This window comes from Podarcis vaucheri (genome assembly GCF_965113315.1).
Source record: "Podarcis vaucheri genome assembly, chromosome: 11".
NCBI lineage: Eukaryota > Metazoa > Chordata > Lepidosauria > Squamata > Lacertidae > Podarcis > Podarcis vaucheri.
This window is the reverse complement of record NC_138749.1, coordinates 19,795,549-19,822,260: the sequence shown is the minus strand read 5'-3', so window position 1 is coordinate 19,822,260 and position 26,712 is coordinate 19,795,549. Positions and strand designations below refer to the sequence as shown.

The 26,712-nt window shown below is 42.1% G+C and overlaps 1 protein-coding gene across 1 annotated transcript; it reads left to right on the top strand.

Annotated features, from left to right (window-relative positions):
- Nucleotides 1-24,997, top strand: TTC33 (tetratricopeptide repeat domain 33). Its single transcript, XM_082242261.1, has 5 exons — nucleotides 1-137; nucleotides 1,329-1,558; nucleotides 14,893-14,974; nucleotides 18,971-19,102; nucleotides 23,388-24,997. The coding sequence occupies exons 2-5, from the start codon at nucleotides 1,338-1,340 to the stop codon at nucleotides 23,742-23,744; spliced, it is 792 nt and encodes a 263-aa protein (XP_082098387.1). The 5' UTR covers nucleotides 1-137; nucleotides 1,329-1,337; the 3' UTR covers nucleotides 23,745-24,997.
- Nucleotides 24,998-26,712: the final 1,715 nt, after the last annotated feature.

Below are 26,712 nucleotides of genomic sequence, written 5' to 3'. Positions count from 1 at the left end.
TCCATAGACACTGGTTTCCCAAACCGGCTGAGCGCGACTACTTCCGGTTCTTCCCTCCCCCGCTTCCGGGGAGCTGAAAAAAACAGATGTGACCCGGCTCGGACTGTGACAGAGCTGGAGAGGGGAGGGGGCTCCAGGTAAATATCGCCTCCCCTCTTCAGTTGAGGATTATGCCTCCGCTCCTCCCCCTGTATTATTATATTATTATTATTTTTATTTATACCCGCCTTTTTCCTTGACAGGGACTCAAGGCGGCTTACGGATAAGAACCGCTAAAAGCATAGGGGGCGCGCGCGGTTTGGGGGCGAGGCGGGGTGTCATTAAAAAGGCAAGTAAACGTGGATAGAATGTTCTCAAGGGAGAAATGGCTGCCCGAGCACCTTGTTCTCTGACTCCTGAAGGAGAGAAGCGCCTTCCTAAGTCTTCCACTTTTCGTCTCTGGTTTAGTTTCAGTGAGGAGGCAGTGGAAGTTTGGAGGTGCAGCCTTCTTTTCCCTCACCCCACCCCATAATAGCCATTGCCATTTACTGATACTTCACTACCACTGTATTGCTGTATTGTAGGGACAGGGCTGGCCCACCCATGAGGTAAGGTGAGGCGACTGCCTTGGGTGGCAGGACCCCCAGGCAATCCCAGTGATGGTCTTCCTTTCCCTGCCCCCTTGTTCCTGATGTAGATCTTTCCCTCACCCTTTCAGGCTTTGCTTGAAAGGTGGCCCAAATATCCTTGTAATAGTCACAATTATTATTACATTTGATGGAACCTAGCCTTTGGAATTCCCTCCCATTAATTATTAGATGGGGCAACACCTCTGCTGCCATTATTATTATCATCATCATCATCATCATTATTACAGTGATACCTCTGGTTATGTACTTAATTCGTTCCAGAGGTCCGTTCTTAACCTGAAACTGTTCTTAACCTGAAGCACCACTTTAGCTAATGGGGCCTCCTGCTGCCGCAGCGCCTCTGCCACATGATTTCTGTTGTCATCCTGAAGCAAAGTTCTTAACCCAAGGTACTATTTCTGGGTTAGCAGAGTCTGTAACCTGAAGCGTATGTAACGTAACCTGAAGCGCATGTAACCTGAGGTACCACTGTATTCCTAATGTTATTATTGATGCCTATTGAAGACCTTCCTCTTTCAACAAGTCTTTAAAGTTTACAAGGCTGATGTGGAAGTCACATCATGGCCAGAATTCATTTGTACAAATCAGTCCCTTTTGAGCAAGTTAACCTCTGTCGCAACTAATTTCAGTTGTCATTTGTTATGGTTTGTGTTAAAACAAAATGGTGCCAATGGTTGAAATTACCTTCTTTTCCAAAAGCTTTCCCAAATGGCTTCCTTTGGGTGGAAGAGGAAGATTGGTGAGAAGGTGTCGAAGGTAACATCTCAGCAATTTGAAGCTCAGGCTGCTGATGAGCAGGATCTTGCTGACAGTGATGAAGCTGAATGGTTCCATGACACTAAAAGAAAAAAGGGGCTTCTCCTGGAAGACTGCGTAGCCAAAAGTAAACATCTGAAGGATGAAGGTGCAATTTTGGCTGAGAATGAAAGGTAAAGATGATGGTTTTTGAAAAATTTTAATCTTATGATGGTTTTTTTCAGGTGTATAGGTTGTGTTGGCTGGGCAACAAAACTTTCTCTCTGCTGTATGCCACCTAAATCTGTTCTGAGGATCCCCCCCAACCCTCTGGAGCAGATTTCAGGAGAGTGTGGGACCACAACGGGGAGAGGAGGGGGAAGTTCTATTGTCTATGGTCAAAAAAAAGAGTACAGATCTAAAAAATATTTTTTTTTGCCATGATCTAGTAGTAGTAGTGTTGACTAGCCACTAGATGGTGGTAAAGACCTCTTTAATACAGTGTTGTCTGAAGATTAGAAATACAGTAGGATCAATTTTAAATCTATTTCTTGATTAACGAGATCTTTGAAAAGAATAGAAAGTCATCGAGATAGGTGGCCTGGAAATAAACTGAGAGATTTATTTTAGCCGCTGTGGGTACATTACTGACCTACATTCTAACCTCACTTAATGGAGTTCACACATGTAACCTGAGACTTCTACACAGAAATCATTGCTGCACTTCCCTCTTCAAGGCCTTCCTGATTCTAGGAGACAGTGGGGTGGGAGATGGTGGGGATTCAACCAACCCACCCCTTGGAAGATCACCTTCTTCCTCCACTTCTAACATGTCCTGTGCCCTCGATTATGTCTCTGACTGCTCAGACCCTTCCCCTTCCCCCCATCTTGCTTCCTACTTCGCGGGCGGCACCAAACTCCATAAATTGCTGGCCTCTCTCCTGGGTCAGCCTTCTGCCCCCTCTACCTCCATCACACACTCATCAGAGCCCTGCCAGGACTTCTCTCTAACACCCATGGGCAGGTCATTCCAACGTGTATGTGCGGCCACGCTGAAAGATTGATTACTTGCAAATGTGGAATTAATATTATGCGGCATTTGTAAAATGCCAGATCCTTAAATCTATGTGGTCAGGTGGGCACAGATGGGGTGAGGCAGCCCTACGCCATTGAGGGCTTTATATATCTATAGGAACACTTTAAATTTGTCCCAATAACATATAGTGTACATCTCTGAGCAAGACCATCTTGTCAGTGATCATGCTGCAGCATGGTGTGCTAACCATGGCTTTCAGACTAAGCTCAATGGAAGCCCCACATATAGTGTGTTGCAGTAATTGTTGGGCTATTGATAGACATAAACGCTGTTAACAGCTTTGCTTCCTGTGTACTTTATTGCTGCTCAGGTTATTAAAAAATTATCATGGAGGTCAGAGCTGTTTAACATTATGCAATCAGTTTGTATTTGATATAGGAACAGCGTAAAGAATTTCATTTTTCTTGAGATCTGAAGTCATTATGGTTGCTAATTCCAAGCACGTGTTTCCTTCCGTAGAATGTTATGATACCAATAAAACATTATCTCTTGGCTTAAAGGTACATTAGATGCCGGATCATTTGAGAGTAACGAAATTATGTTCTTTCCTGGATACCAATTACTTTTAAATGTGGGGAACATTGACAGAGTACAAAGTTGTTAGAGTTGCTTAATCAGTTGAGGAAGCTGACACTTCTTGCACAAGTGTAATATGAAAATGTGATATGAACCAAATAATCTCGGGAGAAACGTACTTGCTGTTTAATAGCACATAATAATGTTGTGCAGTTAAGAATATGGCATGCAGTTGCGTGCAGGCTTAAGCGTAGCTTAAGTTGCAATTTTAAACAGGATACTGTGACTTGGATCCCAAGTGGTTAAAGCAATCTGGGCAAGCTACTCATTAGAAGAAATGTTACTCTGCTTCGGAAAACACCGCCCTTGTGTCGAGTTTTGCTCCTATCTACTCCACTATATGTTGGAGAACTTTCTGTCCTGTCCAACCCCACTTCATTGGCTGCTCTTTGAAAGAGAACATTGATGATATCTGGAGAAGAGAATGCCATACTACTTTCTACAGAAGATGGGAGTAGATTTAAGATGGAGTGCCATTTTGAGTGATTATTCAGACCTTGTGATCTGCAGAAGCAGGGAGAACAGGACTGTTAGATTGTTGTATGCAAAGAATACCAAACTGGGCCAGCCCACAAGGATAAGATTGGAGCAGTACTGTAGTCATACATTTGCCTAGAAGGAAACCCATTGAACATATTGAATACACATAATTCTGGAGATTCTACAGGCCGTACAAGAAATCTCATTTCACTGTAATTTGTAGAGCATACAAAGGTTTCCATCAGAATAATTTATGGATTTATCTTTTCTGATTTTAATAGCTTTCATTATCAGAATGAAACTTGAGTTCAAAATATCAGGCTTTGGACATTAAGAAAAGTTTTTATTTAGTGTGCTTACAGGAAAACATGGAGCACTTTTAGAAACAACTTTAACATCCTCCACACATCAGCATTTAGGTTTGCACAGATTGTTGCAATGGTAACATATATTTATATACATTTTTTTTATTTTGCTTAGTTACCAAAATATTTTATTTTATCCCCCAGTGTGTATGTAAATCTCTCTCACACAAAAAGTGCCTTGTGTCTTGTAGAGATTTCTGTGCTTGGAGACTGAAGAGGTACGGCCCAGGAAAAACTTTACTATGTGATTTTTACCAATTGTGTAGACTCTTTCTTTCTTTCTTTCTTTCTTTCTTTCTTTCTTTCTTTCCTGTTCATTTACATCTCATTCCATAAAAACACAGCATTAGCAATACCAACAAAGAGCAGTGATGTACAGATTTTTGCATATGTTCTAAATCAGCTGTACAGTATCCATATTAATCATAATGCTTTTTGGACCCTTGTTTCTTTTGAATAGCAGCCCACCTTCTACCTCATGGCAAACATGGGGAGTTGCTGTTGTTGTTGTGTAAGTGATATGGCCTAAGGATGGTAGTTTCAGGCATTAAAAATCTGTAAGCCTGTAAACTGTAAAACCTGCAAATTCTTTCTATGGCATAAAATGGGGAGACTGCACAACCTTTGGAGCTAACTTCACTGGAGCCCACTAAGCTAGTACATTATTTCTGAAGACAAACCTGGATATTATACGTGGCCTGTTACATGTCCAGAGAATGCTTGTAAGTGTTTGGGAATTGTTTCCTATACTAGATGATGAGGGATCCCGTCACCTAAGATGTTTCAGAGCAGCACTTGATTAATGAACAGTAATTGTTCCTTAGGAGACTCAACCCCCTGATTATTATGGTGATAACAAGTCTTGGTTGTTTCCCGCTTCCGTGATTCCAAGGAAGAGTAAGAATGAGCTCATGCAATGGGTCCCCAAAGAGCATTTGTCCAGGGTAATAAAGCACAAATGCAACAATTGCTTCTAAGGAGAAATGAAATGCACTTGCAGTGCTACTGGTTACCATGGCAGTAGTAGAATATAGTTGGGGGGAAATACCTTCTGGGAACTAAACTATTAAACGTATACAAAAGAGATGAAGGGTGGGACATTTATTTGCGGCTCAAGCAGCTTTCCCTGCCCCCAGCTATTAAAAGTTCTTGAAATCAAGAATGAGCCATCTCTCTTTTCAGGAGAAATTAAATGGCCAAATCCTCTGTACAGAAGTAGAAGTCATTGAATCGCACACAGCTTTAAATTGCATGATGATGCCCAAGAGAACCATCGCTACTGAACAGGAAATGAGCTAAGTGGGAGTGGGGGCATATGCATCTTTCAGAAAGAAGTGAGTGTCATTGTCCAGAGAAAACTGAGTCCCCCCGCCCCGCCCCACAACACACTACGCTTTAGTCTAAACCAGTATAAGTTTCACAGCTTTTCTGCAGGGCCCTGGGGATAGAATTCAGGGTCTAGGGCAGAGGCTCTCAAATTATAGTCCACAGACCCCTGGTGGTCTGCCAGCTCCATTCAAGTGATCTGTGGAAAGATCACTTGGAAAGATCTGTCTGTCCCCATAGTTGGAAGGGGAGGGGCTGTACCTTAGTGGAAGAGCATCTGCTTTGCATGCAGAAGGTCTCAGGTTCAGTTCCTGGCACCTTAAGCTGGGTGGGAAGAAACACCTTTCTGAAACCTTGGAGACCCTCTACTAATCTGTGCTAATCATCCTGCGCCAGATGGACCCAGTAATCTGACTCTGGATGAGAAAGCATCCTATCTGTGTTGGGCCTTGCATTTGAATCTTCTTCCTTTTTCATTTTTAAAAAAAGATATTTATTGAGATTTTACAGACAATAAAAAGTTACAAGATTAAAAATAAACGATAAAAAAGAATAACAATAATAAAAGAAAAAGAGATACAAAAATAGAAAGACAAAACACATAAAAAGTAAGAAAAAATTAAAAAGAAATCAACATTTTCATGTCTTATATTTCATTTACTTGTTTCCTGACCTCCTCACACCCCCTTTTTTGTATTCCAGTTCACATAGTTAATTCAGCAAATACTTACCCTCTATCATTTATCTTTACTCAATATCTTAACCTATTATAACTATATATTATAAACCTTTATCAATCCGTATTCACATATTCTTGTTAATCTTTTTACCAATACCGCTTATTTTCAATCCAACATCCCTTTAACATTCATTAATTTTACAGTATTTCTGCAAGTAGTCTTTAAATTTCTTCCAGTCTTCTTCCACCGCCTCTTCTCCCTAATCTCGGATTCTGCCAGTCATTTCTGCCAATTCCATGTATTCCATCACCTTCATCTGCCATTCTTCCAGTGTGGGTAAATCTTGTGTCTTCCAATACTTTGCAATCAGTATTCTTGCTGCTGTTGTTGCGTACATTAAAAAAGTTCTGTCCTTCTTTGGCACCAATTGGCCAACTATGCCCAAGAGGAAGGCCTCTGGTTTCTTCAGGAAGGTATATTTAAATACCTTTTTCATTTCATTATAGATCATCTCCCAGAAAGCCTTAATCTTTGGGCACGTCCACCAAAGGTGAAAGAATGTACCTTCAGTTTCTTTACATTTCCAACAATTATTATCGGGCAAGTGATAGATTTTTGCAAGCTTGACTTGAATCTTCTTCCTTTTTCAGACAATAGAGGCCATTGTTGTGACTGTGGCCAGAGTTGCGCCATCAACATTGGGTTCAAAGACATGGATTATTTGGGATATAAATTCATCTTTTCAGAATTTTCTCATTTTTCTTTGTTTCTGTTTTGATCCAGCCCAGTTCAGCAGTTACTATGATATCTCTGGACTTGTTCTTACAAGGTTCTCTCATGCATGGCTGGTTTTCATGTGACAAGTGCCTCCTCTCATAATATGTTTGATAGTGTTGTTTTCTGCACAGACTCCATTTGTGAGTTGCAGCTCTTGTCTTCATTGTCATTGTGATTCAGTAATAAATAGGAGAAACTAGGTTTTGAACCCTCCCTTTGACCATGGGTCTATATCCTTGATTTCCCTACTCCTCTCTTACATCTGCCAGTGACATGAAAACTTCTTTAAAACACCAAATATAGATTCCCAATGTGCTAATGCATGTGTAGACAGTAGCCTTTTAAAATATGGAGCAGTTTCCATTCAGATTAAGATACTGTTCAGGATAGACTAATGACATTCAGTGAAAGACAGTTTTTATTTATTTAGAATGCTTACATTCTGCTGTATAGCTCCATGAGACTCCATATAGTCGAGCATCATTGATTTAATTGTAACTTGCTTTCCAAACAAGTGCGTTTAGGATTGTTGTGTGCCTGTTGCCGTATTGTAGCATCATTGCATCATTAGATTTATTGCAACTTATTGTCCATTGTGTATTATAACAGACCTGCAAAAGTGGTGACATCATTTGTGATATAATCTAGCTATGCTGTATCACAATCTGTTTCTGAAATACATGTTTATATAATTCTAATTTTTGTACTACTTTTGTATATGCTTTATGGGGGTTTTTCTTGTTCCTTAAACAAAAAAACATTGCCAGGCCATTTTTAATCAACTGCCACCAATAGCTTAGAAATGGAAGGTGCAGGAAGGATATCAAATCAAAGCAATAAAACTGCCTTTCCTTAGTCCACACAATGTGGGTTGAAACCCCATTTCCACCCATAAACATGCACTGAAAAGATTAGTCTCCATCCCTTTACTTCTTCTTTTTTACCCTCCTCATTTGTGAGGTCAAAAAACACATACCCTGATGTGTTAAATGATCTTGAGTTCACACCCTTTAAGAGAGACCTTTTTCCTGCCCACAACTGAATATGAACAAAGTACCAAGACTTAAAGGTAAAGGGACCCCTGACTGTTAAGTCCAGTCGTGGACAACTGAGGTTGCAACGCTTATTACTCTTTACTGGCCGAGGGAGCCAGTGTTTGTCCGCAGGCAGCTTCCGGGTCATGTGGCCAACATGACAAAGCCGCTTCTGGCGAACCAGAGCAGTGCATGGAAAGGCAGTTTACCTTCCCGCTGGAGCGGTACCTATTTATCTACTTAAACTTTGATGTGTTTTCGAACTGTGAGGTTGGCAGGAGCTGGGAACCGAACAATGGGAGCTCACCCCGTCGCGGGGATTCGAACCGCCGACCTTCTGATCAGCAAGCCCTAGGCTCTGTGGTTTAGACCACAGCGCCACCCACGTCCCAAGACTTAGCTGTCCATTATTTCAGCCAAGAGATGCCTCCAACAGCACTGTGTTTCTCAGAATCACAGTTCACCCCCGCTGTAATAAGTAATTGTGATTCAGATGGAAGAATGCTGCCAGCTAAATCAGCAGTACCACGTCCTGTCACTTTTGGAACCATTTTTTTTTGCTGGTGTTTTGTTTTTGTGGTGTGGCCACAGGCCATTCATTCACTGATGTATATAATCAATGGCCAATTAAAAAGATAAGCCCCTTCAGTAAAAAAATCTTTTCTCCAAGTCCTGCAGTGTCTCTGTGTTTTATAGAAGGAAATCTGGCTAGATAATTCTCAGAGGTCCTTTTAAAAAAGAAATGAGTAACAAAAAGGCGAACCTCTCATTTGTGAGAGATAAAAGGAAGAAAACAGCTTCCTTTTCACGGGGGTCTTTTATCCTGTTCTCTTTCAACCTTTGACATGCTAACTATGAATGTCTTGGGCTGGTTTTGCCAGGAAACCTCATTCCCCGCCCCTACCGCCCACAGACATTGTCAGGTCGGACATCTGCAGTTTGATATCTCCTGAGATCTCCTTGTTTATAAATGTTCTGAGAGTAGATTTGACTTGTATGGAAATAATATTGCTCTTCTTATCGACCTGGGAAGGTTGTACCAGGATATTCTTATCGGATAGCAGATACTATGACGAGTTCAAGAGTGATAAACTTCACACAATGTTCTTTGACCCGGCTTTTCATTAATTTATTGTGCACCTATACATGAGAGTATTGGACATGGAGATTATACTGCAGTTTCTTTGTCAGATAGAAATATAGTTTGAAACAGAAAAACAATAGTTCCCTTTAACAAGTGGGACAGGGCAAGCTACTTCCGTTGGATGCTGTTGACACAAGCCCTACAGTGCTGTAAGGATTGGCTTTGGATTTGCAGACTCGAAAGAGGAGGAGGGGCAAAAAACAGAAGGCGGGACCTGAATAGTTGGAACCTTACTGGCTCCTTCTCCCAACTTTCCTATGTGTGGAGCAGAGAGCCCAGTGGAATCTGGTAAAGGTTTGAAGCAGCTATGGGGCGGCAGGGAGGAACCGGGGGTGTCAATAACTTAACAGGAGCCCAAACAAGGGGGTGCAGTCTTGTCACCTAGAATCAGGTGCCACCTTTGCAGATGGGGCAGACTACGTGAAGGAACATGGATTTGTTATTCCAATATTCCCACAAGGGGAGCGAGTGCGCCACACCTTGGTGGGTGGGGCATGGGAAACTTATTGGGACAGCTTCGTTGTCTCTGTCCAGTTCTGAACTTCTTGCCCTGCTCCTGAGCTCCTGAAGCATGGCTCCTGAGCCTTGTCCCTGTTGCTGAGCCTATACCATTATTTGCTTGCATAAAGATCTCTTTCTTATTTACAAGAGCTTTTATGTGTGTGTTTGGGGGCGAGAGACAGGGCACTATGACTGGCCAACTTCTTAACAATGTGGTACAGAGCCAAGATCGCCACCTACAGTTGTTTGAGTTCTCTCAGAGGTGGCTGTTGTGCCTATTGAGTTTCCTCCCATCTGCGGAGCATCAGACCAGGTGTTCAAAGCAGGTATACTAAATGTCTGAAACGGGGAGTGTATCTCTTTTTTCTGCTGGATTTTTGCTGTTTTGTTGCTCAACTACTATTATTTTACTTTTATTGTTTTATAACTTGGCAGTTTCAGTTTGGAAAACAAAAGCAGATTACAAATTTTCTAAATAAATAAAGCAAACCTTTGTGCCTACAGTGGCTCCCAACATCTTAAGGCTCACCAAAGCCTGAACTTTGGAAGAGTGGAAGAAATGTTTTCAGTTCTTAGTGATACAGTGGTACCTCTGGTTATGTACTTAATTCATTCCGGAGGTCCGTTCTTAACCTGAAACTGTTCTTAACCTGAGGTACCACCTTAGCTAATGGGGCCTTCTGCTGCTGCACCGCCGCTGCACGATTTCTGTTCTCATCCCGAAGCAAAGTTCTTAACCTGAGGTACTATTTCTGGGTTAGCGGAGTCTGCAACCTGAAGCGTATGTAACCTGAAGCGTATGTAACCCGAGGTACCACTGTAATAGCATAATATTTTAGATATTTGGTCTACTTTATTTTAGTTTACTTTAGAAGTTCTTTGTAATAAAAAAGTGGCATAAAAACAAAATATTCAAAGTGGTTTGAAAGAAATCTTCAAAATTCCAGCAGTACCAAAGACTACCAGGCAACTATGATTTTTAAAGTCTACTTGGAGTGTGTTTCACCCCCCCCCCCAACCAAGCGAATATATCAGAGATCATTGTTATGTTTATCACAGTTGTTGCTATAAACATAAAGTGTTATGTAGATGAATCATAATTATATAAGGTAATATATCAGCTACATCAATATAACTGACTAAAACATAATATGTAGTCCAGTGTGCGCTCATGGAATTCTTACTGCAATATTAGGTCCATGGAATTATGTGTAAATGGTTTGAAATGTTTGACGCCGCTGGAGTTAAGTAGATTGCCTGTATATTTATAAGCACGAGAACTTCAGGCATTCCAGATATAGTCTCCAGAGACGTCTGTTTATCTGCTACCTTACTTTAAAGAAAGAAGATTAATATTGTGTATCTTAAAATTTAGCAAAAATGCTGTCTGATCTGTGTTTTTTAGTCTGCTTGCTGTTGGCAGTGTTCCACCATGAATGCTGATGTGTGCACTGAAGGCTCCAAATTCCCTCAAACATTTTCCAACAATAGGTCTGAGTATGTTTCAGAACTGCAGTCTGCCTTGGTTTTTCAAGATTTGGGTTATCTGGTGAGCTGAGAAGAAGTGGGAGTTGCTTTTGCTATGTTCTTTGTCATTCATCCATGACTATCAGTTGTGATGGCATCACACTGTTTCTCATACCAGACCAGCGTTCAAAATTCACCAGGCCCAAGGCTTGTGACTAAGTGATGGTACCCGGGTGCCAGGATGCCACTTGACGTCTCTACCATCTGGAGGCGCATGCCTGATGGCGCATGCCCAGCAACACATCCTGTAGAATTCTATCTGTTATATTTTATCTGCGCAGTCAGAATGAATTTCAGGAACCAAAAAATGGTATTGAAAAATATAGCTTTTGAGCCATCTAGTCCAAAAATGGCAACTAGACATTCTGTTTAGTTGACTACAACCCTGGTTAAAGCAGCCATTTGACTCCTATGTATCTGAGTTTATAACACTATGTCAAACACAGTATGCCTCTAAATACCAGTAGCTGGGGATCATGAGTGGGAGAGTGTTGTTCTTGTGTCCTGCTTGTGGCCTTCCGACAAGCATATGGCTGGCTACTGTGAGAACAAACTGCTAGAGTAGCCAGGCCTGTGACTGGATCCAGCAAAGCTATGTTTTCTTGCATCCACAAATCTTAATGGACAAGTTGCTGTTTGTGTGTGTGTGTGTGTGTGTGTGTGGAGAGGGAGAGAGAGAGAGAGAGAGAGAGAGAGAGAGAGAGAGAAATTGGCCTTTAGAGAGAGTTTTTCAGGCTTCTAATTTTCCAGCTTGCTGGTAGAGGTGGTAATTGGTTCTTATTCACAAGGAAATGTTATTTAATGTTTCCTTTTATGTAAGAGCAAAGCCAATTAATGCCCTTTTCATAACCTTCTCATACTACTTCCTTTCAAAGGAGTCTGAATTCATCTGTGCACATCACAGAGGTAACATTAAAAAACTCAGTGCAGATGGAAGGACCTGTTTCTGGATGAGATGAGGCTGGCGTGGAGAGGAGCTTCATGCATCCTTTGGCTTCTGATATTATTTTTGTGGCCTGGGAAGCAGCAGCACTTCAAAGATGACTTGAGTTGCTTCCATAGATAGCAGGAGAATAACTGGCACAGTTCCCCCCTTGCTGCCTTCTCTTTTCATGTGGGGCTAGAACAGTGTTGACATGAGGTTCGCTTCAGTCGCACAGTTTCTCCTTGTGTATGTGTGAGGTCCCTCAGCCTGTTTCCTTGATCTTAAGCAACAAAATGGAGACATAACCCACTTGCATTTCTCTGCTGCAATGTGGTGATTTCTGGATCTGGTAGTGAGCAGATGGTAATGTTACAGAGGCATGGAGATGGTACAGTGGTACCTCTGGTTGCGAACGAGATCCGTTCCGGAGGCCCATTCGCAACATGAAAAGAGCGCAACCCGCAGCGGTGAATCTGCGCACATGCGGGTTGCGATTCGCTGCTTCTGTGCATGCACATGACGTCATTTTGCGCTTCGGGTCGCCGCGGGATGTAACCTGAAAGAACGTAACATGAAGTGGACGTAACATGAGGTATGACTGTATTGTGGAACCTAAAGAGTCTTTTCCCTGAACTTTTCCACCATTGTGATCAGGAGATGTTCCATTAGAAAGCAGAAATAAAGCGAACCCGCCAACTTTTCTTGGTAAAGTGTGCCTTTGGCACCCCGGGAACAAGCATAAGGGAAAATGCTATTGTATTATAGATTTAAAGGCCATTGTGATATCATCGGCAAATAAACCAATCCTCTCCCATCACCCTCTTCCTCTAAATAACAAGTTGGGCAATGATGTAGGTCTCGCAAACCTCTCTGCTAGTTCTACATAATGGCTGAGATGTGAAGAGTCATTGTGTGCATATGCAGCAAAATAGTTGCATTCACCATTAGACATGGTTGTCCCATTATGGGTGAACCATGCTTGAAATTTAGGGTTAGAAAAGATAGCTTAAACCTTTCCTTACTTTTTGATGCCAGTCTTTCTCATATACATCTCTCAGTGGCAGCATGTGAATTTTTTATTTTTCGCAGTGTTTGATATGCTTTGGAATTGCAAAATATGTGGGGACAGGGCTGAGCCCCCCCCAATCTTCAGAGCCTCCCTGCAGTGGCAGCAGGCCTCCTCCCAGTGCTCATGATATCACATGTGTGATGTCATGCACACGCGATGAGCCCCTCCAATGTTGGGCAGAACTTGGTGCCTCACTGAGGCGCCAAGGGTTTTCAAAACCCTATTTTTATCATATGATTGGGAGGCGGCAGGGAAAGGAGGAGATGCTATGTCAAATTCCTTTCCCAGTCCTAAGTTCCACATCATTTGTGTTGGCAAAATGTTTGAGGCCTCTGTAGTAGCCTCTAGACCCAAAAGTTTCAGATTCTGACCTGGAAGAGCAGCACTTCATTCATTGTGCTGAATTTGTCCTTGTTAAAAAGTGTATGCAAATATTCCCCCCCCCCATTCATGGAAAAATACGTTGTCTTCTTGCTTGGCATGGATTATGGCCTGCATTTTTTCATTCATTTTGCTGACTATATAAGCCCCCAAAGAGCTTAACTTTTATTACAGCTCAAAAGTCATGGTTTTAATCAGCCATTGCCCTGACAATTTTGCAGCCTTGTGGTGTTTGTTTGTTCTCCAGATATTTTCAGTAGCACGTCCAACATTCAGTTCTCTACATGTTCTGTCCTTAAAAAAAAAAAGAATATCTGTTTTTCCTGTGGTTTTTTCTTTCTTTAAAAATAATAATTGCATGTTTTACTTTTGAATGTGAGATATGATTGTGAGGCAGCTGTTAATAAAAAATGTAAAAGTTGTACAATTCTGTAAAAAAAAACCACTTTCAAAATAGAAAACTCACTTTATAATGCATTGTATACTTCTCATGAAACTGTATAATTATTCATTTTGTAAGGTTTTTCCTTCCATTTAAAGTAAACAGCACTTGTGGAATGTTAAGATGGGCTATAAATTAGTTTTTATTTATACAGTTGCTACAGCAAAAAGTTGTATAGGATGCCTTCATAATTTTAAAGGTGGTGCAGTACCACACTAGCACACTTTCGTTGCCAAGTTTCGAAAAGAACTGCCTCATCAAAATCTTGTTTCACCATTCTGACTAAACATCAGGAAGAACTTTCTGACAGTAAGAGCTGCTTGACAGTGGAACAGACTCCCTCGGAAGGTGGTAGACTCTCCTTCCTTGGACATTTTTAAGCAGAGGTTTGATGGCGATTTGTCATGGATGTTTTAGTTGAGATTCCTGTGTTGCAGGGGTTGGACTAGATGACTCTCAGAGTTCTCTCTGCAATTCTGTGATGACAGCTTGAAGCTAACAAAATGCAGTTAAACAATTGCTCACTATTTTTCTCTAGTGCGTATTTCCCTCAGGCATAGTCATCCAGATTCTGCTGCCCCTTCTGAGGATGGGGTTTCCAAGGTCCAAAAGAAAGTTTTATTCATCCATTAGGGCTTCTCTGTGCACTTTATCATGTGCATATCTCCACAGGTTCAGATTTTCACACATGAACTAGTTTCTTCATAGAATCATTGGAAGAGACCACAAGGGCCATCGAGTCCAACCCCCTGCCAAGGAAGACATGAGCATAGTTGCATGGGGGTTCTGTGCATACACATGAGCAGGGGAACAGTCTGTTATTTTCTGCAACGGACATAGGAGAACTTGCTATTGCATTGACCCCAGGAATGGCTAAAACATGTAGAGTAAGCTCCAGATTTGGCTGAGAGGTCACATGCGGTGGCCTACTTTATTCCCACCAATTACGTGCATCTGTTCAAATGCATACTAAACCATGTTTGGCAAAATACACAATAAGAAATTGAAATTGCGCTGTCTTTTTTTTTTTAACCCCCTGTGTCTCATGGGGTGGTGGGATGGAACATTAATTTATATTTGTGAGATGCTTGGAATGAATATCTAGTCAAAGCAATGTTGGTCCCTTAATGAAAAGGTAAGAATACCAGGCCTTTGAAACACCCATAAATCTAGTAAGAATGAACTATTGTTTTAACAACTTGCAGGTACCGGGAGGCTATTCAGAAGTGGGATGAAGCACTTCAGTTAACTCCAGAAGATGCTACCCTCTATGAGATGAAATCACAGGTAATGCATGACAGAGCCTCAGCAGAGTAAGAATTTGTGCATTTATTTATTTTGACCATAGGCCGTGATGCAAGCAAAACACAGAGCAGATAGACTTTTAAAAGTACCCCGCATAGTCTGTATGCGTTTTTCTGGGTTAATTGCACATGCAGCACCCTCTCTACCCATAGTGTGTGTAGGGCAGGAGGGTGACAGGGACTGGTATGCTGCCAATGTTTCCCTTAGGAGCCAGCTGGATGCATGGCACATGGTAGTGGCAGGCAGTTGGTTTCTGTGCTTAGAGGCGATGGTGGGGCAAGGGGGACAGTGGTTAATCAGACTATGATGGCACTGAGCTGCCTCTTCCTACCTTATTTGCATGGCTGTTTTATCTACAAATGACTCCTCTTGCTACTCACAAACTTGGAATAGATCCCTGAGTACACAGGCAGCTTCTTCAATTAATAGCTGGTACCAGCATTGAAGAAACATAGAGTCCAAGATCTTTAAGTCTATGTATGAGCGCTTTCACAGCCACCTCAACGGAAGCCATGAGACCCTTTTTAACTCCCTGACCACATCTCTTGATGTCTGACCACATCTCGATTGCTCAGGCGATGCTGTATCAACTTTCTGAATCAAGCCAGTGCTCAGCCATAAACATTCTGGCTGCCTCTGTGTCTGCACTGCTTTGGCTCCCGCTCTGTTTTAGTAAACCTGCCAGATGGTGTCATCCTAACCTACTTGTTAGCCCTGCCTGTAGTTTTAATTTATGAAGCATTTGTAATGCGGCAAGTGCTTTTATTGTGCTATCTTTCACCATAACCATGGGAGGCATGTAGCTTTGTCCAAGGGCACACATATCCAAGTGCAACTCCACACCCACTGAAGTGCATTTTCAGTGCCTGCATCCACACATTATCGTATTCACTGCCTTCTCACTTACCAATCTCGTCTTGGGGGAGAAATAGGTTCCTCGCTCCTGACTTAACAAGACTGTTGGCAACTGCATTAGCATCAATAGAATTTTGAATCAACAGGATAAATATGAATGAGTTGTTTCTCCCAAGCAATATGCCACAATAACATTATTTGTTACTGACAACATTAAGGTGACTGCTTGGTGTGCAGAAGATCAGATATAGAATTGTTGTGTCCAAGGCTCATGGGAGATATAATCGGAAGGCAAAGGTGAAGAATCAGCAAAAAAATTCTTGTTGCAGACGGCGAAAGTTTTATTGTAGCTGCTGGTTTCCAATTTTGGCTTTAATGTAGAAGGACTCTGATTCTGAGCTCATTGTTCTGACCTAGATGATGAACAAACAAGTCCTGGGAAGAGCTTCCCACATTCCAGTTTTTACAACCGGCAGTATCCTGCAATTGTTCCCATTTGTTCCCATTTCCCAATGTTTTGTGGGACGAATTAATACTTGGCAGAGACTTGGATCTACCATACGCTCTGCAAACATCCAAATGAAATAGAAGCTTCTGTTAAGTCTTTTCTACTTGACAGCTGGTACAACGTTCCTGCGCAAGTCCTCTTTGGACAAGATGAGCAAACAAAATGAGCCTGAGTGAAAGCGACAGGGAATCTGATAGGGTTCGCTTCTTTCCTCATTGCTGAATGAGACCAGAACTTTCCAGAAACAAATGGTTGAACCCAATTAGGACATTGTGGTCCCTCATTGAATTTCCTGTTCCTCTCCCCCTGTACACCTATATTTGCTCCAGAGGGTATGGGGAATGACTTACTTGGATAGAACTCAAGGTCTGGTAGTTACTGGGGAGATATAGTGTTTTTGTGTGAGATGGAAATTATATATCCATGTTGATAACAATCCTAAATATTCAAAAATTTAAAAGCTGGGCATATTGTAGAACTTGAGTAATGGAGTAGTTTGTCTAAAATTAGGACTATGAGTTCAACCAATCATAGAATCATAGAGTTGGAAGAGACCACAAGGGCCATCGAGTCCAACCCCCTGCCAAGCAGGAAACACCATCAGAGCACTCCTGACATATGGTTGTCAAGCCTCTGCTTAAAGACCTCCAAAGAAGGAGACTCCACCACACTCCTTGGCAGCAAATTCCACTGTCGAGCAGCTCTTACTGTCAGGAAGTTCTTCCTAATGTTTAGGTGGAATCTTCTTTCTTTCTTTCATCAATCCTGATGAAACAGAGGATGTTGTCGTGTAGACCCAGGAGCTTAATCCTAATACTTGTGAGGACTAGCTAATTCTCGGACCACGGTATCAACCATAACATTATATATGATCTACAGTGGTACCTCCAGTTACGAACTTAATTCATTCCGGAGGTCCATTCTTAAGCCGAAACCATTCTTAACATGAGGCACGCTTTTGCTAATGGGGCCTCCCGCTGCTGCGTGACTGGTGCGCAACTTCGCTTGCATTCTGGGGCAAAGTTTGCAACTAGGGGCATCTACTTCTGGGTTAGCGGAGCTCGTTACCCAAAGCATTCGTAAGGCGGACAGTACGTAACGCGAGGTCCCACTGTATTGTACAATACTGGTGATCATTCTTGACCTCAGCATGCAGATTTCTTTGGCCAGCATTCTTAAGCTCAGTGAGTTTGATTGAAGATTCCAGATTTGATTTTGAGAGAAATCGTTAAGATAGGCAGTAAGCAACCAGCTTCCTCAGCGGCAAAAGTAGCCCTTAGATAAGTATCCATTTGATCTTCAAGTTGCTAACTTAGAGGCAGGAGAGATATGTGTAAGGTTGTGGTGGTTGTGGCAACAGGACTTGCGCTCAGATTTAAGGGCTGGGGACTGAGGGGCTGACCCTCCGCCTCCTTTGTTTTTGTTGACTGTGATGTAGATTTCCGTATGGTTGTCTTGCATTCAAATTTCGTTTTAACTGAGCATATCTTTAAGATGTACAGTATAATGATTTTTTTAAAAAAAATCCTTTTTTTAAAAAAAGGACTCCTGGGACCCATTTAATATCTGCTTTATTCCACTTTAGTCTTCATTAACCATTCATATGCTGTCAGCCATGTGTTCAGTGTAAGAGAAGCAAGGGTTGAGATTGCCCTGTTAATTATCTTGAATATACTGATAATTTTTGGTTCTTTCCTCCAGGCTTTATCCAATTTTCTCTGGGTAGGTGGTTCATTCTGATAGTCCCTTGTTCAGGCTAAATACAGAGTTCTCTGTGAGTGGTGGTCATTGGAATCCCAACTGGTATTTGCATGGGAATGAGTTTGGGTTTACGTTGTTTACAAAACTGGTTGATGAAGCAGATCGTCAAACTGACTACCGTGTTGCTGTTTAAGAGAGCATTTAGAACAAGAGCAAATTGCATAAGTATGACTCCATTTATGTGCTTTTAAAAATCAGTGCAGTTCAGGGTCAACCCTTTTCCCTGTGGCGCAGTGGGCCAGTGCATCTTACTGAACCAGAAACTTAGTGGTTCAAGCCCACTCAGGGATGGCTGGGAGCAGGATTCCTGCATTGCAGGAGGTTGGGCTAGATGAGCCTTGGGGTACCTTCAAACTACCTAGCTCATAAGGGACGCGGGTGGCGCTGTGGGTTAAACCACAGAGCCTAGGGCTTGCCGATCAGAAGGTCGGCGGTTCGAATCCCCGCGATGGGGTGAGCTCCCGTTGCTCGGTCCCTGCTCCTGCCAACCTAGCAGTTCAAAAGCATGTCAAAGTGCAAGTAGATAAATAGGTACTGCTCCGGCGGGAAGGTAAACGGCGTTTCCGTGCGCTGCTCTGGTTCGCCAGAAGCGGCTTAGTCATGCTGGCCACATGACCCGGAAGCTGTACGCCGGCTCCCTTGGCCAATAAAGTGAGATGAGCGCCACAACCCCAGAGTCGGTCACGACTGGACCTAATGGTCAGGGGTCCCTTTACCTTTTACCTAGCTCATAACTGACTCCAGAACCATCTGCATTGCAAGCCCTCTGCATACTCGCCTTTTGAACTCTTTTTGCGTTTTTGCAATATAATTGGTTAGTTTATGGTTTGTTCTGTTGTGTATCCCCTTATTAGGTGCTGATGTCTCTGCATGAAATGTTCCCTGCGGTGAATGCTGCAGAAATGGCTGTCCAAAGAGATCCCCATTCTTGGGAGGCATGGCAAACTTTGGGACGTGCCCAGCTTGGATTAGGAGAAATCACACTGGTAAGTATGAAAAAGGAGAAAGGCTCATCTTCCACTCCAAATTGTTTACAGACATACAGCTATATCTTGCTATGGCCTTCACAGTGCATGAAATCATCTTTAAACTTCCTTAGATCAGAATGCCAGATATCCCAAAGAGAACAATTAAAAACTTTAAAAGCAAGCAAGTTGAGAACTATAGATAGATGATTCCACTAATCAGCCTTGGGCGACAATGGAGAGGGCTTTTGATGTTTTTGATGAAATGTAGCAATTTTTCTCATTTTTATAAATAGCCAAAAGCTTTTGGGACAAAGGCTGCCTTTATGGGAGAATTCAAAAAACAATCCCAGAGTTCTCTGCTGATCATCTATTTGAAAAGTAATAAGAAAATATCCCTTGTGTTTCAAAGAAGCACTTTGCTTCAGTGTAATTTATGCATTATTCGAAGAAATGGATGCTATTTGTTCTGCCATTTGTCAGGCAAGCAGAACAAAGGAAATTTTATTCGTTTCAGCAACTTGGAAATTATCCGAAATAAAAATGCTTTCTCAAAATACGTCAGACCTGTTCTTGGAACAGATAGAGATCAGCTTCAGTATCTTGTGATTTTTATACTAATATCGTTGATGAACCCTTTTGGATGTTTTTGTTTGGGGGCGGGGAAGCTACTCAGGTCAGAAAGAAACAGATGTAAAGGCAGTCCTTTTATTTGCATTGGCTCTGCTGTAGTAGAGCTAAAGGAAGAAGTGTGAAAATGTAGGCCAAAAGAAAAAGTCAGCATAAACCAGGAAGTTAAATAGCATCTTCACATCAGTTTGAGTGCAGTTCCCTAACAGCAAATTTGGAACATGATAACATGAGGGATTCCGAGTCAAGTTATGATTTCCAACTATTATCATTATTAATATATATTGGATGTTAAGTATCGTTTTCTGGTCCCACACTGGATCTCACTGAGAAGGAGGAGGCAAGGCAAGGCAAGGCAAGGATGGTCAAAAGTTGCAGTACCATGGATAGCTCCAAGTGAGCCACTCGCTCAGGTTGAGACTAAACTGAGACCCTTTAAACCACATTATCTGCACTGCCTCATTTGAGCTCCACCCTTTAAAGGGCCAACCCTCAGGTCTGAAGACTGACCATCCTGCTTCTTTCCATAGCTTCCCTCCCAGTGTGTTCCCTGCCCTGCAGGGACTAGTGAAGTGTGATGAAGAGGCATGTGGTGGCGTGGGAAAGTTCCTATTTGGGTCTAAACCCTAGCCCTACAGCCCCTGTTGGTCCAGGAGTTTCCTCTGGGGGCTCCTGCCTGATAGTCTTAGGTGCAGTGCTCTCCTGATCTCCAGCAGCTGGTTCAGAGTCTTGAACTTGATCCATTTGCCTGGCTGGTGTCTCTGGATTCAGAAACCTTTAATTTCCCATGCCATCCAATATTTCACAGTTGAAAATAGGCACACAGGCATAACAGTCAAATTCGATGCCCTGGATTGATGTCCAAACTACACATGCACATTACATGTTGCAAAGATACCGCAGGAAAACATAATTGTCTTAAAATCTGTTGTCTGTGCACAAAAGGGACTGTCTTACTATATATAAGCAAGCTGGATAGCTCAGTTGGTTGGAGTGTGGTGCTGATAATGCCAAGGTTGCGAGTTTGATCACTGTATGGCACAAGTTGCATATTCCTGCATTGCAGGGGGTTGAACTAAGATGATCCTCAGGGTTCCTTCCAGCTCTGCAATTCTGTGGTTCTGTATTTGTAAATATAAATGAAAACTCTGAAGGGTGTGTGTGTGCGTGCGTAAAAATAATAATGATTCAGATCAAATGTGCATGTTGTCAAGTTTTGCTAATCTGACAGCATGATAAAACCAATCATACTGATTGGGGGATGAGAGATTACGACAAAGATAGAGTAAGATAGTAAGATAGAGAACAGAAAAATTGCTTGGCCGTATTACCATTGTATTGCAGGGAGCTATTTACTGATAGATCTATAGCCACTGTACAGGTTATTCGGGGTCCTGCAGAAGAAATAGTTTACTAAGGTGGGACATAAACATAATAAACGAACAATAATAAACAGTACATTAAATAATCTGAGTTGCAGATGCAAGTATACATATTGTTGTAAGTGATGCATACAAAGCCATTTAGTAATCAGTCTCCTAGCTCTGTTTACACTGTGCGAAAGACACTCTCCATTGAATACATTCTATGAGGTATCTCTCATGCAGAGAGGTGTGGCCCTTTCTGTGGAGCCCATCCTCTGACCCAGCCATGCGGGTCACGCACATTTGGAACTGTTGGGGAAATGGTGAGTTGCTAGCAGTTCAGCAGAAAGTAGGGGGAGAGAGAGCTGCAAGGAGATCGCCTTTCTCCCTATGAAATAGGTGACTAGTGTGACTTCCGATGGATTAGTAGTGCCAATGTGGAGTCCTGGGTGCTCAAACACAGATGTTGCATCAGGCCATGTTATATAGCTTTTCCCTTCCTATATTATTCCTGTGTGTGGTGTGTGTGAGAGAGAGAATTGGCCATTTATTTTTAAGGATTCTAAATTCCATTAAATTATGGCAGGAATGAATTCTGGAACAGATAGCAATTTTACCATTCACGTAGCCAACTGTACTCTGTCTCCCCACCAAATTTGTCTCTCCATTTTCAACCTTTGGCAAGGATTGCTTTTGCTGGTAAATTTGCAATAAAGTACCTGGCTCTTCTAATTCATTCTTGTAGATACCCTATCAATATAATTTCATGTTTGTTTTTCGTCTTGATCAACTGCCTTTGGTTTCCAAGGGAGAAAGGAAAATGATGCCCAGTTTTGATTTCGCAATCAGCCCTTCTCTGTGATGTATCTTAGCTTTCAGGCATTGCCCTGAAACAAAGATTTTTACAGGATGTTTTTGGCAGGGGCTAGAGTTAATTGACTCGTGGGAGTCAGGTTGTTTAATGCTATGCTAATCCTGTTACATTTTAGCATCCTTGGCAGACTTAATTCTGACTATAGAAATGACCATTTATCCAATAGCAGGCATTAGTCTAGAATGTGCTGTTAGAACAAAGGTGCTTAGTAATACAATTTATAGCCTCATAAAAGCAAATGGTACTTTACTGACCAAGTTATACAGTGACAAACCTATGCCCTGAGGAACTTTAAAAAAGAAAGAAATCAAAGCGTTCTTGAGTTGTTTTGTAATACTTCGGATATTTTCATATTTACTCACAGTTCCGCAGCCTCTTGATGCTAACAGCTGTTGACTGGTGCTACATTGAAATAATTAAGCTACACTGTTTCAAACATTTGGCGTGTCAAGCATGTTCAGAAACATGAGTGCTGGCAAGTAGCCTTCAAATGCAAATCCCTGCCGCCCACTTTTCTTCCTTTCTCCCTTGGAAACCAAAGGCAGTTGATCAAGACGAAAAACAAACATGCCATAGTTATTATCTGGGATTCAGCATTTCTTTCACAGAAGTCACAAGGTTCACAGCTCTTTTCTGCTGGGACCAATCCATCTCCATATGGAATGCATATGTTGCAATGACAACTGGGGCAGGAATTAGTTGGCTCTGTTTTTTTTGCCTTTGGAGTGACAGAAGGAAAGCTCTGTTATAAGCAGTCCCAATAGCTTTAACAGAGGCCTATACAATGAAATACCTTCTGTCAATGTCTATGCGTTGAAGCTTCTGAGTCACCAAACAGTATAAATTGCTGAATGCCAGTGTACCAACACGCAAAACAATGCCTTCTTTATTTTGCGTTGTAAGGAAGTATCCAAAACAGCTGGTGCTTATACCCTAAAACTGGAAGAAGCGGATGCATGTGCAAGATGTGTTTATTTTTGTAATGCATTTTTAAATTTTTCATTCACCCTTGCTGCTTTATTCAGCTTTTACAGGTAAGAAGTGCAGGTCATGGTTTCCCTTCTATGATCTGGGAAGATAGCAGATTTCAGAATAACAGTCTCACATGAATTCGCAGCTCTCCCGTTATTTGCAGCTGACCTTGGGCATCAGCCCTAAGACTTGAATTGCTCTTTATAAATGTGAAGAATTGTTATTACACTTATCCAAAGGCCCCAGTGAGTTTGTGGCAAGGATTTGGCCACATCCCATAAGTTCAGCAGTCAGTTCTGTGGACCCTTACTCTTTGAAAATAATCAGGTTCTGTAACGACTGCTGTTGGCATTTATGAAACATCACCTGTGTTTTACTCAATGATGTGACTTAATCTCTTGAGCCCAGTGTGTCTGTTTCATGTGGGCAAATTCTCACTGTGCTGTGTCCCTGCTCATCATTACAGGCCATCCGAAGTTTCCAGGTTGCCTTGCATATCTGTCCACTAAGCCCTGAACTGTGGAATGAAGATCTGTCTTGGGCGAGGAAATTACAGCAGCAGAAGAAAGCAACCAAAGCTGAGACAGGGACGCAAAGCACAGCATCTCAGGGAGAGACTTCAGAGGAAGCAATCCCGGATTACGATTTTGAAAGTGACGAGATATTAGCGGTGTGTGCAGCCATTGCCGAGAAAGAGAAAGCCACATTGGCCTCTAAAACTGTTGTCATCGTCTCTGCTTCCGGCGAGGTTGAGACCGTAACTGAAAAGAAGGAATGTGCAACAACAACCCCTGACGGTACCGTTTTTATAAAAGCACGGTAAAGGGCACAGACTCTGCTGATTGACAGCCGTGCCTTTGAAATCCTGATTTCCAACTTTCCCCCCATGCTGTAGCCTGTTTTTGGATCATCTTGCACTGGAGTTCATCTGCCCCCAACAAGCTACAGTAGCTGCAGTTGCTTCACTTTACTTCCTGAACCCCTTGCTACCGATATCTCAAGGAAGGAGAGAAAGGGCCTAAGGGCCACAGCACTGCCCTGGAAATATGACAGAGCACTATGGAGACAGAGGTGGCTTCTCCTGGACATGTTGGGTTTCCTGAGATGGAGATGATGGTTTTGAGCTGGAAGCTAGGAAAATTTGCATTCCTGGTCCCATAATCAGCCCTGCCTTACTTTATTCTTGTCATGAGCAGGAGGGAAAAGGAGGCAGCACCAAAGGGACAGGAACACAAAACAAAGAAAGGGGAAAGGGTGGAGGCCGAGCCTCAAAATGATGCTTAGGAAAAAAACCTATCGCAGTACGTGGTATGCCAAACATGTTTCAACTTAAAGCCTCTGGCGACAAGATCTGATTTAATCAGATTCCACTGTTACTGCAACAGTTTATGGTATCAGATGTTGCTTCTGATACAAGATGCTTCAATTCTTTTCTTTTTTAAAAAAATCCAGTTACAGAAGAATTCCCTATTTGCAGTTGAATGGATACACGTGAGGAGTACAGGGTGCAAATTGTTCCCTTCCTTCCCTTCCAAGAAACAGGTCTTGTTTCTTCACAAAAAGTAGTGCACTGTAAAGTAACGGTCAGCAGAAGTTTGGAGTACATATATTGTAGTTATGGCTACCCAAATATGTTCATAAACTGGATTGTCCTGCCCATCTGCTTGTTTCCAGGGTGTGGAACAAGTTGGGCACTAGGTTGTGGAAACAACTAGCTTTTACTACTGTAATTTTAAAATGAAATGAAATAGAATCTGCAAAGAAACAAGATAAAATGCAATGCCCTCCATAATATTTGCCCTTGTGTTCATGCCATTTGTCCAAGTTGTTGGGTCAGGGTTTATGAAATTCTAGTATATTGAATAAGGTATATGTGTAAGTGTGCTCTTTTCTGTAAATTTCCTTGTAACTGGGAACCAAATTTCTTTGTAAAGAGATCTGCACCACAGTAGCACTTCTCAGGTCATCCCATGAAATCTTGGTAGCCACGCTTAATTTAAAATTCTTTTAAAAAGCCATTATTAAGAAATTGTTTGACAGTAAAATTTGGAATAAACTCAGTTATACAAACCTGAATTAATAATCTTTTGAATAAGCGCATAACAGGTTGAAAAAAATTGCTTTTGTAAGGTCCATTGATTGTCATAAGATTCATATGAAAGGTTTTTCATATAGTTTCCCACAGATCAGTGAAGTCTTCGACTCAAATCACCTTGTTCCCATAATAATTCCACATTTCTAATTTACCTAGCCATCACTTTAATCCACCTATTCCTGTGCATGATCACTCAGAGTAAGTCACATTGAGTTTAAAGGGACCTATTTCCAAATAAAGATGCATAGGATTGTACCCTATGAGAGACTGGGAACCTGGGAGCTACAGTGACATTTTGCATAAACGACCTCAGGAGAATCTAAGCTGCTGGTGGTGTCCTTGTTCCTGCCAGCTTGAACATGGAAAGTGTCATCCTGAGTTAATTTAAACTTACCAGAACTTTTTTGTTTCAGTGTTGTGACTTTCATATATGCACCACAGTATGATAGCAAATGAATTAAAGAGGACAGAAGATCAAGACTTCCCTCTCAGATATGTAACTTCATCAGATAGTTTCATGAAGAAGTAGCCGTCGGTCACTGTTCTTTAGCTACTGATATTTTATCCATTCTACTGGCTTTATTCGTTTTATCCTAATTTCATATCCCTGATTATGTTTTGCATGCCTAGGTTTGTCACTGAATATTCCTGTGCTGTAATTAAAGTTGGCTTACTATGAGAACGAAATCTTTGCTTAAAATCTGAGTTGTCATTCAGTAGTCACTGAGTGTTGTGCCCAGGGGTGTGTGTGCTCCACACGAAATAAATTATGTACCCAGGCAGTTCTGAACCATGAAGAGCTGAGTTCTATGATGTAAATATGCAAAACTACTTACGTTTTGCCTGCTTAGTTTGTCAGTGTTTAGCGTTTTGCATAACTCATTTTGGTTTTCTAGGCTGGGAGCAGGGAAGGGACAACGAAGAGCACTGGGGTTCTTGTTTACCCGATTGTTGTACCTTGAAAGATGGCCAAGCATGCAGATGTTCGATGCACCAAGGAGGAGGACTCTGTTCCCAGCACCGCCAGGTCATAGAATCATAGAATCATAGAGTTGGAAGAGACCACAAGGGCCATCGAGTCCAACCCCCTGCCAAGCAGGAAACACCATCAGAGCACTCCTGACATATGGTTGTCAAGCCTCTGCTTAAAGACCTCCAAAGAAGGAGACTCCACCACACTCCTTGGCCAGACAGGCTGTGCCTTCCCCTTCTGGTTCCTTCATTCCTCTCAGTGGGCTGCTGCCGTTTCCTTATTGCTTTGCTGTGCAACTTCCCCAAGAGGGAAGAAGGGAGCTAGAAGTCCTGTTTCACCAGCCAGATCTGAAGAGGTATAAATACCTGCCTTCTTCAACCTCTGTTCCCTGGTCTCAGCCGTATGTCATCCTCCTGTCCCCCGTCCTTGTTTGGCTTAGCCTGCCCCTCCACACCTGAGCCTAGATTTATGACAAATCTTTGGGGCAATAAATTTACATGAAAATTTAGGAGTATCAAGAAAAGGACTGCTTAGCTATGTCTTGCATTGGCTTTCTGGACTTAGCTAAATCCCTTAAAGCAGGAATGGGGAACCTGTGTGCCTTCAGTAGTTTCAAAGACTCCAACTCCCATCAGCCCTCCTCTCACCCCACCAGCCAGCCAAGTGTGGCCAATGATCAGGGGTGATGGGAGTTGTAGTCTGGAGGGTCACAAGTCACCCACC

Excerpts from the sequence above, each read along its gene's own strand:
- TTC33 (XM_082242261.1), top strand. The coding sequence starts at position 1,338 with ATGGCTTCCTTTGGGTGGAAGAGGAAGATTGGTGAGAAGGTGTCGAAG. Across the intron at positions 1,559-14,892 it reads ATTTTGGCTGAGAATGAAAG|GTACCGGGAGGCTATTCAGA; the intron begins GTAAAGATGATG and ends AACAACTTGCAG. Across the intron at positions 14,975-18,970 it reads TCTATGAGATGAAATCACAG|GTGCTGATGTCTCTGCATGA; the intron begins GTAATGCATGAC and ends TCCCCTTATTAG.